Source organism: Crocuta crocuta, unplaced genomic scaffold, assembly GCF_008692635.1.
Source record: "Crocuta crocuta isolate KB4526 unplaced genomic scaffold, BGI_CrCroc_1.0 scaffold105, whole genome shotgun sequence".
NCBI classification, from domain to species: domain Eukaryota; kingdom Metazoa; phylum Chordata; class Mammalia; order Carnivora; family Hyaenidae; genus Crocuta; species Crocuta crocuta.
Genome location: NW_027530499.1, coordinates 425,112 through 438,534, shown reverse-complemented (window position 1 = coordinate 438,534; position 13,423 = coordinate 425,112). Strand labels below are relative to the sequence as shown.

General features: G+C 36.1%; 1 protein-coding gene across 1 annotated transcript in view; it reads left to right on the top strand.

Annotated features, from left to right (window-relative positions):
• Positions 1–12,998, top strand: part of ARHGAP42 (Rho GTPase activating protein 42) — a 277,788-nt gene extending 264,790 nt beyond the window's left edge. The window contains exons 23-24 of the mRNA XM_077766719.1: positions 9,001–9,080; positions 9,507–12,998. Coding sequence (XP_077622845.1) covers positions 9,001–9,080; positions 9,507–9,595 — 169 coding nt within the window. The 3' untranslated portion in view covers positions 9,596–12,998. The remainder of the gene's footprint in view (positions 1–9,000; positions 9,081–9,506) is intronic.
• Positions 12,999–13,423: the final 425 nt, after the last annotated feature.

Genomic DNA, 13,423 nt, shown 5'->3' with positions numbered 1-13,423 from the left:
GACGCTTAACCGACTAAGCCACCCAGGCGCCCCTAAACAGCTTTCTTTTTAATTATTATTATTTTTTAAATTTACACCCATGTTAGCTTATAGTGCAACAATGATTTCAGGAGTCGATTCCTTAATGCCCCTTACCCATTTAGCCCAGGGCCCCTCCCGCAACCCCTCCAGCAACCCTGTTTGTTCTCCATATTTAAGAGTCTCATGTTTTTTTCCTTTTCCCTGTTTTTATATTATTTTTGCTTCTCTTCCCTTATGTTCATCTGTTTTGTATCTGAAAGTCCTCATATGAGTGAAGCCATATATTTGTCTTTTCTCTGACACTAATTTCACTTAGCATGATAGATACCCTCTAGTTCCATCCACGTAGTTGCAAATGGCAGGATTTCATTCTTTTTGATTACCGAGTAATACTCCATTGTGTACACACACACACACACACACACACACACACACACACACACATAAACCACATCTTCTTTATCCATTCATCCATCGATGGACATTTGGGCTCTTCCCATAATTTGGCTACTGTTAACAGTGCTGCTATAAACATTGGGGTGTATGTGTCCCGTCGAAACAGCACACCTGTATCCTTTGGATAAATACCTAGTAGTGCAATTGCTCGGTCATAAAGTAGTTTTATTTTTAATTTTTTGAGGAATTGCCATACTGTTTTCTAGAGTGGCTCCCCCAGTTTGCATTCCCACCAGCAGTGCAGAAGAGATCCTCTTTCTCCCCATCCTGGCCAGCATCCAAACAGCCCTCTTTTGAGTGTAGTACTTCATTCAGGGTTTCTAGGTATCACCTTCAACTCTGTTGTTAAAAAGACACAGGTCGTTACATTTTACTGCTGTTAATGTGCTTGCTTCTGAGGTTTTGCTTTCCTCTCCTCCCCTTGTCAAATTGATTCTTCTCATCCACAGTGGGCTTTGGTTTTTTATTTGAATACGTCCGAAATAATGGAATTTTTTAGTATTTTGATATTTGTTTTTTTTGTTTTGCTTTACCATCAGTAACTAGTGCAGGTATGTACCATTTAATAAATGCTTGCTATTTCAAAGATCATATAAATGAGAACACTTGAAGAACAAACTTTGATTTTGTTTCCTTTGGATGCATAAAGGCAATTTTGAGCTTCCAATGCATGTTTGGATAATTGAGGCTATGAATCAAAGGAATCACAGTTAATTGAAGTATCACCATATTTAACCACTATTGTACACCTGAAACAAATATAACACTATGTTAACTATATTGGAATTAATTTTTTTAAGTTATTCAACCATAGGATTTTATTGCCCTTTTTATAGTATGTGGGCTTTTTCAGCAACTGTTATTAAATGTCTACACAATATTGGGCTTTTGCTAGTTACTACGGATAACAATGACCTTTAAATTCTGTTATTTTTTTCCCACAAGGCCTAGCAAGGGTCTTTGTATATTAATGCTTTTGACTTCACAGAGTTGAGCCACTTTGGTATCTTACAATAATGTTGATTCATGCACTGAAATTATGTTAACAAATCCAGAGTACTTGTGTAATTTACTTTATCTCCATCCATAGTATCTTTGCCTTTTTCCCTTTGATCAACATTTGGTGAAAACTAGGTACTGTGCATATCAGAACATCAGTTCTCTGAAACTCATCATTTTTAGGCCTTCCTGTATGGGATTTAACTTTGCTACTTCTGTCTTGCTCTATGGTTGAATTGCTCCACTAGGTGGAGCCCTTTTATTATGAAGCTCTGAACAACCTGTTAAGAACTCAAGTTATGTAATCAAAGAGATAATCTTTTCAGAGCTTTCAGAAAACAAGCTATTAATGAGGTAAATCAGAACACTGTCAACTACTCAGACGTTCAACAGTCTACCTATGCATTTTTAATATGCTTTTATATTATACTCTAAGTCAACTTCTAATGGGTTGTCAGCATAAACTTAGAGCTCCTCAATACATTGAAGGTTCGAGTCTATTTGTCAACAGTTCCACAGCCCTTGTTGATGATGTCATAACTTTTCACCAAGAGACAGGCCCAGTGGAACACAATGGATGTCAAGGTCAGATAGACCCATGTTTAAATTCTTGGTCTACCACTTCCTAGCTGTAGTAACCTTGGAGTTACATATGTTAGAAAAAATATTTTCTTTATCTATAAAATGAAGATCATAATTCTGCCTTTGACAAATTATTATAAATGTACACTATAATGTATTGGAAGCGCTTGCTAAGTTCTCTGTAGATGGTCTACAATAGTAACTATTATTGCCATTTAAAGTGCTTGCTTAAGATATTGAAGCCTCTAATATCTAATATATTAATGGTACTAAATCACTATTAGCAATCACCTGACTCTTTTATACCGTTAAATACAAGTGAAAAACAAATAGAAATTGAGGGCATTTCCCATACTAACCTCCTGCAAAGCCTATTTTGCTTTCTTTCTAGGGAGCTCAGGGTTCCCCTTGAGTTGGACCTTGAAGAATGATAGGACCAGAAGTTGTTAGTAGGATGACTAGCCATGTTTGGGAAAGAGACCAAATGGGAGATTTCAATGGAGGGCTTTGAACAACAGGAAAGTAACACTTCTGGAAGTTTCTGTAGACTGAGCCATTGAGCAAAGTGGTGATCTAATCGTGGGTACACTTGAATAGATCACTCAAGTGGCTTTTCTACGAGGTGGTGAAAGGGAGAGAACAGTCAACCATCTAGGATGGAATATGTGAGATTTAAAAGGCTTTAATTAGGGCAGTAACAAAAGCATGAAAAACCATAAGAATTTTATGGATCAGACCAAGATTTTGGCAACTGCTTTGATAGTCTGGGAATGAAAGATAGGTAAAGAAAACCCCAAGTCTTTGAGACTGACTGTCAAAAAGAATGGAAATTTTGCTTCTGATCTTAGCTTGTGAGTACATAGGAGAGGAAAGGAAATGTGGGCCATAATGTTTGAGGAACCTGAGGAACACTGACAGGCAGTTAGAAATGTGCAGCTGGAACCAGGGGAGAGCATGGAGTTTGATGCCATTTGGGAAACTTCCATACAGCAGTTATACTGCATAAATAAATCTGAGGGTACTCAATGATGGAGCTTATTGAGTGAAAAAGGAAAAATGGCTGGGCATTGGTCTTTGGTGAATGGTTTTATTTAAGGGTCAAGCACAGAAGAATGTGAAGAAATGATCAAGAGAAGTAATGGTCAATGTGGTAGAAGCAAAAGTGTCAAGGAGATCATTAGAGGAGGACACTGGTTTTAGTCTCTAAGGCATCACTGGAAATCTTTAAGAAATCAGGTTCAGTGGAGTAGGAGGGGCCATTTGGACAAGTTCTGGGAGCTTGACCTAGAACATGTGTTAATATGAAGATTCCTGAGTTGCTGCAGACTCTGTAAACCAGAATATCTGAGACTGAGGCCTGGAGAATATGAATTTTTGACAACATCCCCAAAGATTTTTATGTACCAAAAAATACTGTTTTTGAAAGTCATTTGAACAGAGAAAAATGTCCTCCTATCTAGCACTGGTTTAGAGCACAGTGACACATGTAAGATACACATAAGATAAAGTACTGTGCTACATGAAGAAACACAAAAGAATCTATGATTTTTAAGAATAACAATTGTTTTCTTTTAGAGAATATGGATAGTACTACTAAACTAAAAAAAAAGTGAAGGAAAACCACTTCTAGTCTCATCACCTGAAGATAACTGCAGTTAACATTTTGGTTTATAACCACCCAATCTCATCTATAACCATGGCTCTTGAACTTTCTGGTCTCAGAACATTTTTATACACTAAAAAAAAAAAAAAAAGAAGAAGAAGAAGAAAACATTGAGAACCTCCAAAGAGCTTTTGTTTATGTGGATTATATCTATTTATATTTACCATACTATAAATTTAATCTGAGCAATTTAAAAGTATTTATGAATTTATTAAAAATATCAATAAGTTAATGTAACTAAAGACGGGTAACAGTAACACCCTTTGTAGTTAGAGGACAGAATTGTGATTATTTACTCTTATTTACAGTCAGCAATTATCAATAATAGAAGTGATTTTTTTTCTGTGATATTAGGAGACTTCACAGTTGACATTCAGATAATCACAGAAATGTTCTAGACCAGCAATCAGGAGATGTAGATTCTAGCTTGACTCTGCCATAACTTTAATTTCTCTTGGACTTCATTTCTACATATAGAAAATGAAACAAGGAAAATACCTGTTTCCTTTCAAAATCCAAACTCCTATCATGCAAGTCACCTGATGATCACAAGTCCTACAACATATGGGGGTCACCCTTTTCTGTAAAACCTAGGCAGAGAGTTCATGTGCCTATCCCTAGATCACAATAGGATCTAACCTCCCCACAAATTTCCTCTTCCAAAGGCCGTATTTTTAATGTGTTTTTTGAAAACAACAGAAATTGTTTCACATCCACCACTAACCCAGACCACGGAACCCCGCTCCTTCTTTGTTGACATATACTGAACATGCTGCAGTCAGCTTCCATTCCTTAATGTTAGTGACTGCTGAGAGCTCAGGAGCTGACACCTCTCTTCCTTAATCCCACCGAAGTACCATTAATACAGTAACAAAGATTTTTTTTAAGTCCATTACATGTGAGTATAAATAACATAAGTTTTATGAAAAATATTTTCTAAAACAAAGAACTATATTATTTAACGTTTTTGCAGACCTCTTTAATACATGACATACTAGGAAATAAATGGATTCTCATATACACTTCATTTGCTCTCAGAGCAATGTCCTCTCATGGCCCTACCTACCCATCCATCCAGGTTCCTCTTGACTATACTTTGTGAACCACTCCTCTATGATAAACACAGAAAAGGAACCATGAAGGTGGTGTTCACTGTATTACTCCAGTATAGTGCCCAACAAAGAAAGGATGCTCAACAAAGTTGTTGGGTAAATGAATAAAATATACATTTTTAACCAAAAAAGACTTTGTTAGTCACTTTTTCACTTCACTTTCAATGGAGTTGCAATACACGTGCCTTTTACATAAGCAACTTTAACTCTACAAGCTTCCATGGGAGTTCTTCGGCATTGAGGCATTCAATATTCACTCAGGTATCTAAGCCAGAAACAGTATTTGTTGACAAAAGCCTAATAAAGGAACATGTGACTAATTAAAACAAATCTCCAACTAGTGACCAAGAAGTAAATTTATTGTAAACAGTCATGGGCAATTTAGGGTCTTGCAAGGACAAATTTTTAAATAATTACCTTACATGCTAATACTGTTTTATGTCATATGTTCTTCTACATTGTTGTTTATAGTAGATGCCTAATGCTTTAATTGGTTTGGTGTATCTTAATTTATTAAATCTTCTAATAAAGACTTAGGTTTTGATTTTTTGTTTTTAGCTTTTCTATATGTTACTACTTAGGCATCTTTTTAACTACATTTGTGTGCATTCCTCCTTCCTTCATATAAAAAATGTGTGTGTGTGTGTGTGTGTGTGTGTGTATCATTAAGTGGCCCTCCAGGAAACATTGTATCAATTTTGATTAGGTAATTTTTTTAAATGTTGCTTATGATTAAGATAAGCATTGTGAATATTGCACACTGACCCTATTAAAGCTTTGTAAGTCTATTCGTAAGTAATAGTGTGTAGAAGTAGGAATGAATCTTGTGAACAGATCATCCTGTGTATGATAAGGGAAGAAATAGCTTTCAGCATGCTGAGTGCCATTACCTTACTCTCCCATGCGATAAGAAGCAAGATTTTCAGAATCCTTTTCAAAGGATATTAGGATCTTCTGAAGAAAGACTCAATAGGTGACAGTGTTATTTTCACATCTTCAATATACCAAGGCAGTAAAAGAGGAAGCATTAGCACCTGAAGAGAAAACTTCACTGTCACAGACATCTACATTAAATCATCAAAGCTTTATGCTGAGTTAACACCTGTAGTTACAGATCTCAGCAGAAGAAAATTATACCCGTCTAGTCATATGCACAGATAATTGAAAAATTACAACAGATATTATTTTGTGCTGTGTATTTTTGACACATATAACAATATCTATTTAGTGATATAATTATTCTACATGCTTCCCCCTTGCTATCTAATCCCATAAAATACTATGGAGACAACATTCATGTCTGAAGTATTTACAAAAACACTTCGGTTGCATTCAGAATATAATTTCAAAAAATATATCATTGCAAGGATTATTATATCTTTTTTTAAGTTTATTTAGTTTGAGAGAGCGAGAGTATGGGAGGGACCGGGGAGGGGGGCGGCGGGGAAGAGGGAGAGACGGAGATAGAATATCAAGCAGGGTCTGCACTATCAGCACAGAGTCCCATGCAGAGGTGGAACTCATGAATCGTGCGATCATGACGTGAGCCAAAAGCAAGACTTGGAGGCTTAACCGGCTAAGCCACCCAGGCACCCCAGGATTATTATATCTTAATCATTTCTGTAACTCTGAAAATTGTTTCCTTATGCATCTCTTAGTTTAATGATTCGAAGCAGTAAGACTTAATATTAGGGAAAACTTGCTGTTAGAAAATTTGAATTTTTGAAAAATACATATTTTTAGAGAAATGGCTCTAGTACTCTCAATTATATCAGATATCATTTCATTTTATCGGATCAAATCATACCAAATTATATTAGATCAAATGATTGTAACTGACTAGAAGATTTATAGGAAAAACTAATATTTTTATATTTAAGATTATCATGATCTGATTCTCACAAGTCTTCATAACTTGGTAGTGTCTTCTTCCCTCACCCCCACACCCATTGTCAGCCAGCACATCCATGCAGATACACTCATATGCATGCATGTACATGCACACACATACATATGATTCTTCTGTAGTGTAGAGGCCTGTCCTTCTCTGGGTACCTGTACTTCCTCAATTCTTTTTTTTTTTTTTTTTTTTTTAATTTTTATTTCTAGAAGAGAGAGAGAGACAGCGTGAGCAGGGGAGGGTCAGAGAGAGAGGGAGTCACAGACTGAAACAGGCTCCAGGCTCTGAGCTGGCAGTCAGCACAGAGCCCGACGCGGGGCTCGAACCCACGAACCGCGAGATCATGACCCAAGCGAAAGTCGGACGCTTAACCGACTAAGCCACCCAGGCGCCCCAGTACTTCCTCAATTCTAACTTATATCATGCAGCCCTGAGAAGTGGTCTGTGTGGGCTAGTGGTCATTCCTAAATCTGCCTGCTGCACGCTCTCCTAGGCTGTCGTACCAAACTTTCTGAAAGTACAACCTGAGACTTACATTATGAAATAGATTCTGAGGTAGGACCATGTTTTTTCCTCTATAAGCTTTCTAATTTTCAGATAACTTTTTGGACACCCCAGTTTACATGACCTGGCCTCACTCTGGAAGTGTAGGGAATAAGACCCATTATCTAGCTCCAACAAGGAAATGAAATAATAATGTACACTGCTCTTTCAGAGAGCTGTAGATTAACAAACACTGCTATGTAGTACTGGGCCCTCAGGGAGGAAAGACAGGGTGCCTTCAATCTTTAAAAGGACTCATTATGTAAAAAACAGAGCCCAGAGCTTCTTAATTTTTTCCCCATTCATTGATTCAGCAAATACTTACTGAGTTACTAAGCATCAGGCCTCATTCATGGAGGTTGCATTCTAATTGAGGAAGAAGGTTATAGAAATATCAACAGTAACAACAGAATACTGGATACTAATGCCATGCAGACTTAAAACAGGAGAATATAATAGTTGCCTGGGCAGCCATTTTAGAGTGTGTGGTCAGGAAGACCTAACTTTTAGCAAAACTTAGGAAATCTAAAGTGAACTACAAGTGGACAGCCATGTGTAGGTCAAGAGGAAAATATATCAGGGCAAAGCCCTGATAGCCCTGGGATGGGAATGGCTTTGGCATGTTTGAGGAGGTAAAAGCAGTGTGAATGGAGTATAGTAGGTAAGCAGGTACAGAAGAAGCAGGAGATCATGACAGGTAACTGATTGTGCACAGTATAGAGGCTAGAGTTGGAAACCAGTTGAAGGGTTGTTTTCAGGGAAGTAATGTGGTCATCATGCGATCATCAGAACCTTTTTCAAACTGGCTGCTCTGTATAAAATGGATTTTAAGGTGACAAAACAAAAGGCCTGGAGGATTTAGAAAGATCGGGAGCCATTCTGTGAACCACACCAGAAATGATTTTGGCTTGGGCTCTGGTTGTTATAGAGATGGTGAGAAGTAGGTGAAATGAGCATAACTTGCACATCGTACAAAGGTAATTAGATGTCCAATGAGGATGACTTCACTGGTGACTTGATGAGCAGCCTCAGAAGATGGCTTTTTAGTGTTGGCTCAAATATTTTTAAATAGATCACATACAAAATTCTGAAATTCTGTTTTCTCTTAAGAAACTAGAGTATCTGACTACATTGAGTCTGAATTCTCATATGGCAGCAGATGTTGGGAGCTGAATATTGGTTTCTCACTTTAGCAGATGGGTATAGGCTCTGGTTTGCAAAGTCTCCATCTGTCCTCTTTGTCTCCCTGACAATGAGGCTATTGTTGGTTGTCATTTATAAGCAGTTTATTCTATTCTTTTTCCTGTATCATGTACACTTAAGTTATTTACCATATCCTGTAGGCCTTTTAATTTTGGGGTCTCACCTCTGGTAGAAAGTAGGGGAAAAAAGTACCTATGAACCTCTATATAGGTGTAAAAATGACCTGTTTGCCAGCTCTACTAAAAATCATATAATAATAGAATTCTTTAAAACCAGCTTGTGTTGTTAGAAGCCAGGTTGATTACCCTTAGAGACATTCCCTAGAAACACAAGAAGGGTTTTTTGGTGTGCTATCAGTGTGTTCAGTTTGTGAAAAATGCTCTTATGCATACTTATATGTGTATTTTATGTGTATTATACTCTAATTACAACAAAAAACAGCATTTTTTTACAAATGATTTGAAATATGAACGTTCTTGTTGAGAGTTGTATATTTTATAAATTGCTTTTTGTTCTTTCAGCCAAGCCAAAGCCATGTACTCTTGTAAAGCAGAACACAGCCATGAGCTTTCTTTCCCACAGGGGGCAATATTTTCTAATGGTAAGTAGACCTATTCTTTCTGCTGAAGTTTATTATCATGGAGAAGATGAAGGGATAGTGAAGGGATAAGAAGCTAAAGTAGAAGTAGGAGACTCAGAATCTACTCTAGCCCCTGCCTCTCATAAACTGTACAAGTTAATGCACTGTATTTCTCTGGAGCCCAGTTTCCTCCTGTGTAGGAAAGACAGGGAGAAAGGAGGAGGAAGGGATGGAGGAGATGGGAGAGATGGTGGGATGAGACGGATTAGGAAGGGAGAGAAATTGGTTACAGGAATGCAAAGGACATTTCCAGTTTTAAAGGTGTTGTGACATTGTTTTAACAACTTAGTGTATTTATGCAACCTGATGTGCATTTTAACCCATTTGTGTATATAATTATTTAAAGCTAATGCTGATTGAATGACACTTGTTTTTATTTTTTGCCAGTATACCCATCAGTGGAACCAGGATGGTTGAAGGCAACCTATGAAGGCAAAACAGGACTAGTTCCAGAAAATTATGTTGTCTTCCTCTAATACTGTTTAGTGGATGGCAGTATCTTCATGGTATCCATGGTAACAATAATAAGTGCTATGATTTTATCTGACACAGATATGGGAATCAGCCCACTAAACGAAACGTAAATTTCTATCAAGTTCTACACCAACAGACTATGTAGCTCCCTATAATGAAAAAGAAAAAAAAAATGCATAAATTGTTTGCCATGCCATTCTTTTCATTTTTCTTCTTGACTGGTTTCTTATTTTAAAATCTTGCCCCTGCCCTTGTTTTTGACAAGTAACTCTGCACACTGTCTTTTCCATAACAATTGTAGAATACTGTGTTAAGTACTATATCCCAGAGATTTGGGAACTAGAAATTTGCTATAAGGATTTTTAGATAAGTCCTTTACGGCCTGGCATTCTCTGAGGAACCTTGAAATCATTACTTAAAAATGTAATTTAAATTGTTCATTTATTATTTTTCTTATGAATTTATTTCTTTTCTATATCATTGTTTTGCTGGTCCTAAACATTTCAAGGAAATAGGTTTTTTTAACGTAAGTTTATTTTTATTTGTTTACCATGTAGATGATGGTATTCAAAAGGAATAATGTATATTATGTCTATAAATCAAGTTAGGTCATACACTGATTTCAGTATAAACACTCCCTTCAGCATTCCAGATGCCTTCTATGGATGTAGACTGGGGATTAGCAAACTATTTCTCTCAAGACCTGATAGTAAATATTTGAGGGCTTTGTACACCCTAAAGGTCTTTACCACAGTACTCGACTGCCATTGTAGCACAAAGCACCCGTAGATAATGAATAAGCAAATGGACAAGGCTTAGTGCCAATACAACTTTATGGACTCTGAAATTTGAAAATTTCAAAATTCTCTTGTGTTCTGACATACGATCCTTTAACTTCTTCAAATCTATTGAAAAATAGAAATATTTTAGTTGGTGGGCCATGCAAAACTAGTGGCAGGCCAGATTTGACTCATGGGTCATAGTTTGCTGATGCCTGGTTTAGAGGATGTATAAAACTATCTTTATAACTTTGGGATTTTATGAAATTTTACTACATTAATATATAAATACTGATAATTCATATGCACATATCATCTGGTAGTGGCATTACAGTGGCATCAAAAATTATGATTACAGTAATATGAAAACAATATAAAAGTGGATTTTTAAGGCATGCAGCCTAAATTCTACTTGTAACACTGTCAAGTGGCAATGTATTTTATTGACATCTAATTTTGTCTTTTTAGAAATTCTTGTACAGATGATAAAGATTTTTTTAAAGGTACAAGTATGCTTAAATTCTTTTAAATTTTATACTTAGTTTTAAGAGAAACCAAACATAAACATAAACATCCTGTACCTTTGTACAGGATTCTTAAATAATCATGAGCCACAGAATTTAAAATTGTTTAATCATCTTTAACAGGAATAAAATCTATACATGACTTTCTTTCATGCCTTTCAATTTACAACTTTTATTAGGAATTTCACTGAATTTATAAAGCATAGAAATAGATATTCACTACCCATTTAAATAGATCATCAACATCTGGTTGTGCACCAACCATTATTTCTATTATTTCTGTTTCAATTATTCTAATATATTATGTCTATAAATATCTACATGTGGCAAAGAGCCTCTCTTCTCAAGATTCCAAAAATCTTGCCATTGATGGCCACAGTGCTGGTCCACTGGGCCATAATATTTTACTTGTTACTTCAGAGTACTCCACTGTTCAGACACTCAGGTATTGACTGCATAAAACTCTTTTTATGTGATAATATAATCTGGAGTCTCAATCTCTTCTCTTTAAATGAATGTTTCTAGAGTTAACAAGTTAAATTATACGTACACATAGACACACAACTATGCCTTAGAGCATTTATGTTTTTAAAATAAAAAGTGGAATACTAGATTAGAACTTATAAAGAATAATGATAGGCAGAATCACAACCAGAAATAAATATCAGTGCATTGAATAAAGGGATGAAAAATATTTAATGTAAAATTAGTAATATAATGAAAAAATCTGATAAATGTTTATTTTTTACCTCCTGCTATTGATCTTTGTATACTTATGATCAGGTGTTGCTAGAGCTTTTTGGTCTCTAGATCCTTGATGGCCTTTCCTAGTAATAATAGCATTGCTGATACTCTGACTACCTTCTGCTGGAACAGAAGGAAGTCTTTCCAATGTTCCAGTCCCTAAGTTTATGACACCCTCAGTTTAAATGCCTTTGCCATCATCTGACATCCTACTTAGATTAGAATCTCTTAATGGCAAATTGATTATCTTGCAAACACCAACTTGGCTCCATCTTGAAAGATTCAGAATTCTACTTCATTTGCTGCAGCAGAGAGAAATCTCAACCTTCATTTTATTTTAACACAGACCAGGGTGTTCTTTCCTCTGAGTTGTCTGTGAGCTAATTCCACTGATGATTAGCGAGGAATTAAAGCTTTTGCTGTATAGGACATGGATGTGAAGCCCAGCTCTCCTTTCTTATATAGTAAGGCATTACTGTACAGTTATTGTGGCATTACTTACCGTGGTCCCTTTTTTGAAACGAAAGTGCAAGTGCTTGTTCAAATTGTACCTTTTTTTTTGAAGTTTTAATCTTACAGATTTATGGGGATGGTCCTTTTTTCTTCATATTGATTACAGGTGTTAAGCAAGCTATGGCCATATACTGCTTTTCCTTAGAAATAGGTTTTATTTATGAGCATTGAGAAAAATCAAGACGTGCTTTAAATTACGTGGACTGTTAATTACACAAGAAGGTAATGACAGTCATTGAAGGACAGTTGCATTAAAAATGTAACCACAGTTCAGTAATGCAACCTTAGCATTTCAGGGATAATGTGAAGATAGGTTAGAATCGCCACCTCTACACCTCCAAAACACACAATGTGGACCCCCTAAACACTGCTTACAGTATAATTAATATGAGGAAGTGATGGATAAGTCTGTGTCAATCGTCTTGTGTACTGTGTGAAAATATACTCCAGTACAAAACATTTATGTATTTAACAGGTGACCTTTTTGTTACGCCGTAATGCCTACGTAATGTTATAAACGTAATGCGTTTATAGACACTAGTCAGTCAACTGAAGGCTTTTCTTGTGTTATGTGTAAATGCTGAAAAGTAAAATAATCTTTGTATTCCTGTGAAGTCCATGAAGTATGAGGAAATGCCATTTCTTCTTGTTTGATTTGAGTGTTTTTGGTAGTTGTGTTGACTCTCTGTACTTTGTAATGTGAATGAGTATACCCGGGTTTCTCAACAATGGCTTCTTTGCTAGCTCTTTCAGGGATGGTGGAGAGGAAAGAAAAAAATGTACTTTTCAATATCAAACTATCCAAGTTTCCAAATAGGAGAAATAAAGATACATAAAGACTTTTATTCTTTATTCTATGATAATTGGTTTTATATATTGTGGTACTCCTTTTAAAAATCCACTAGGTCGAAAAACAAAATCCACTAGGTTGTAAGGAAAAAAACTTGGCACTGTAATCCTTTGACAAAACCTCAATCACCTTGTTACTTCCAGCCACATTCTTCAGGTCTGTATCTCTTTCTGATATGAAAAGGATGTCATTCATATTGATGCTAGTGTAGAAGAGTCCCTCGGAGCCTTCTCTCAGACAACTGTGTTTGTAGTATACCCCTCAATAGATATTCAGGATACCTTAATTAACACTTAGAGCCCACTTGACTTACACTTTATTGACTCACAAGTTAGAGGCAGACTGTTTAGGGTCAGATTTTGTTCTTTGTTTTTATAATACCTTCTCAATTTGTAGCTGTTACTATGACCTAATAATATC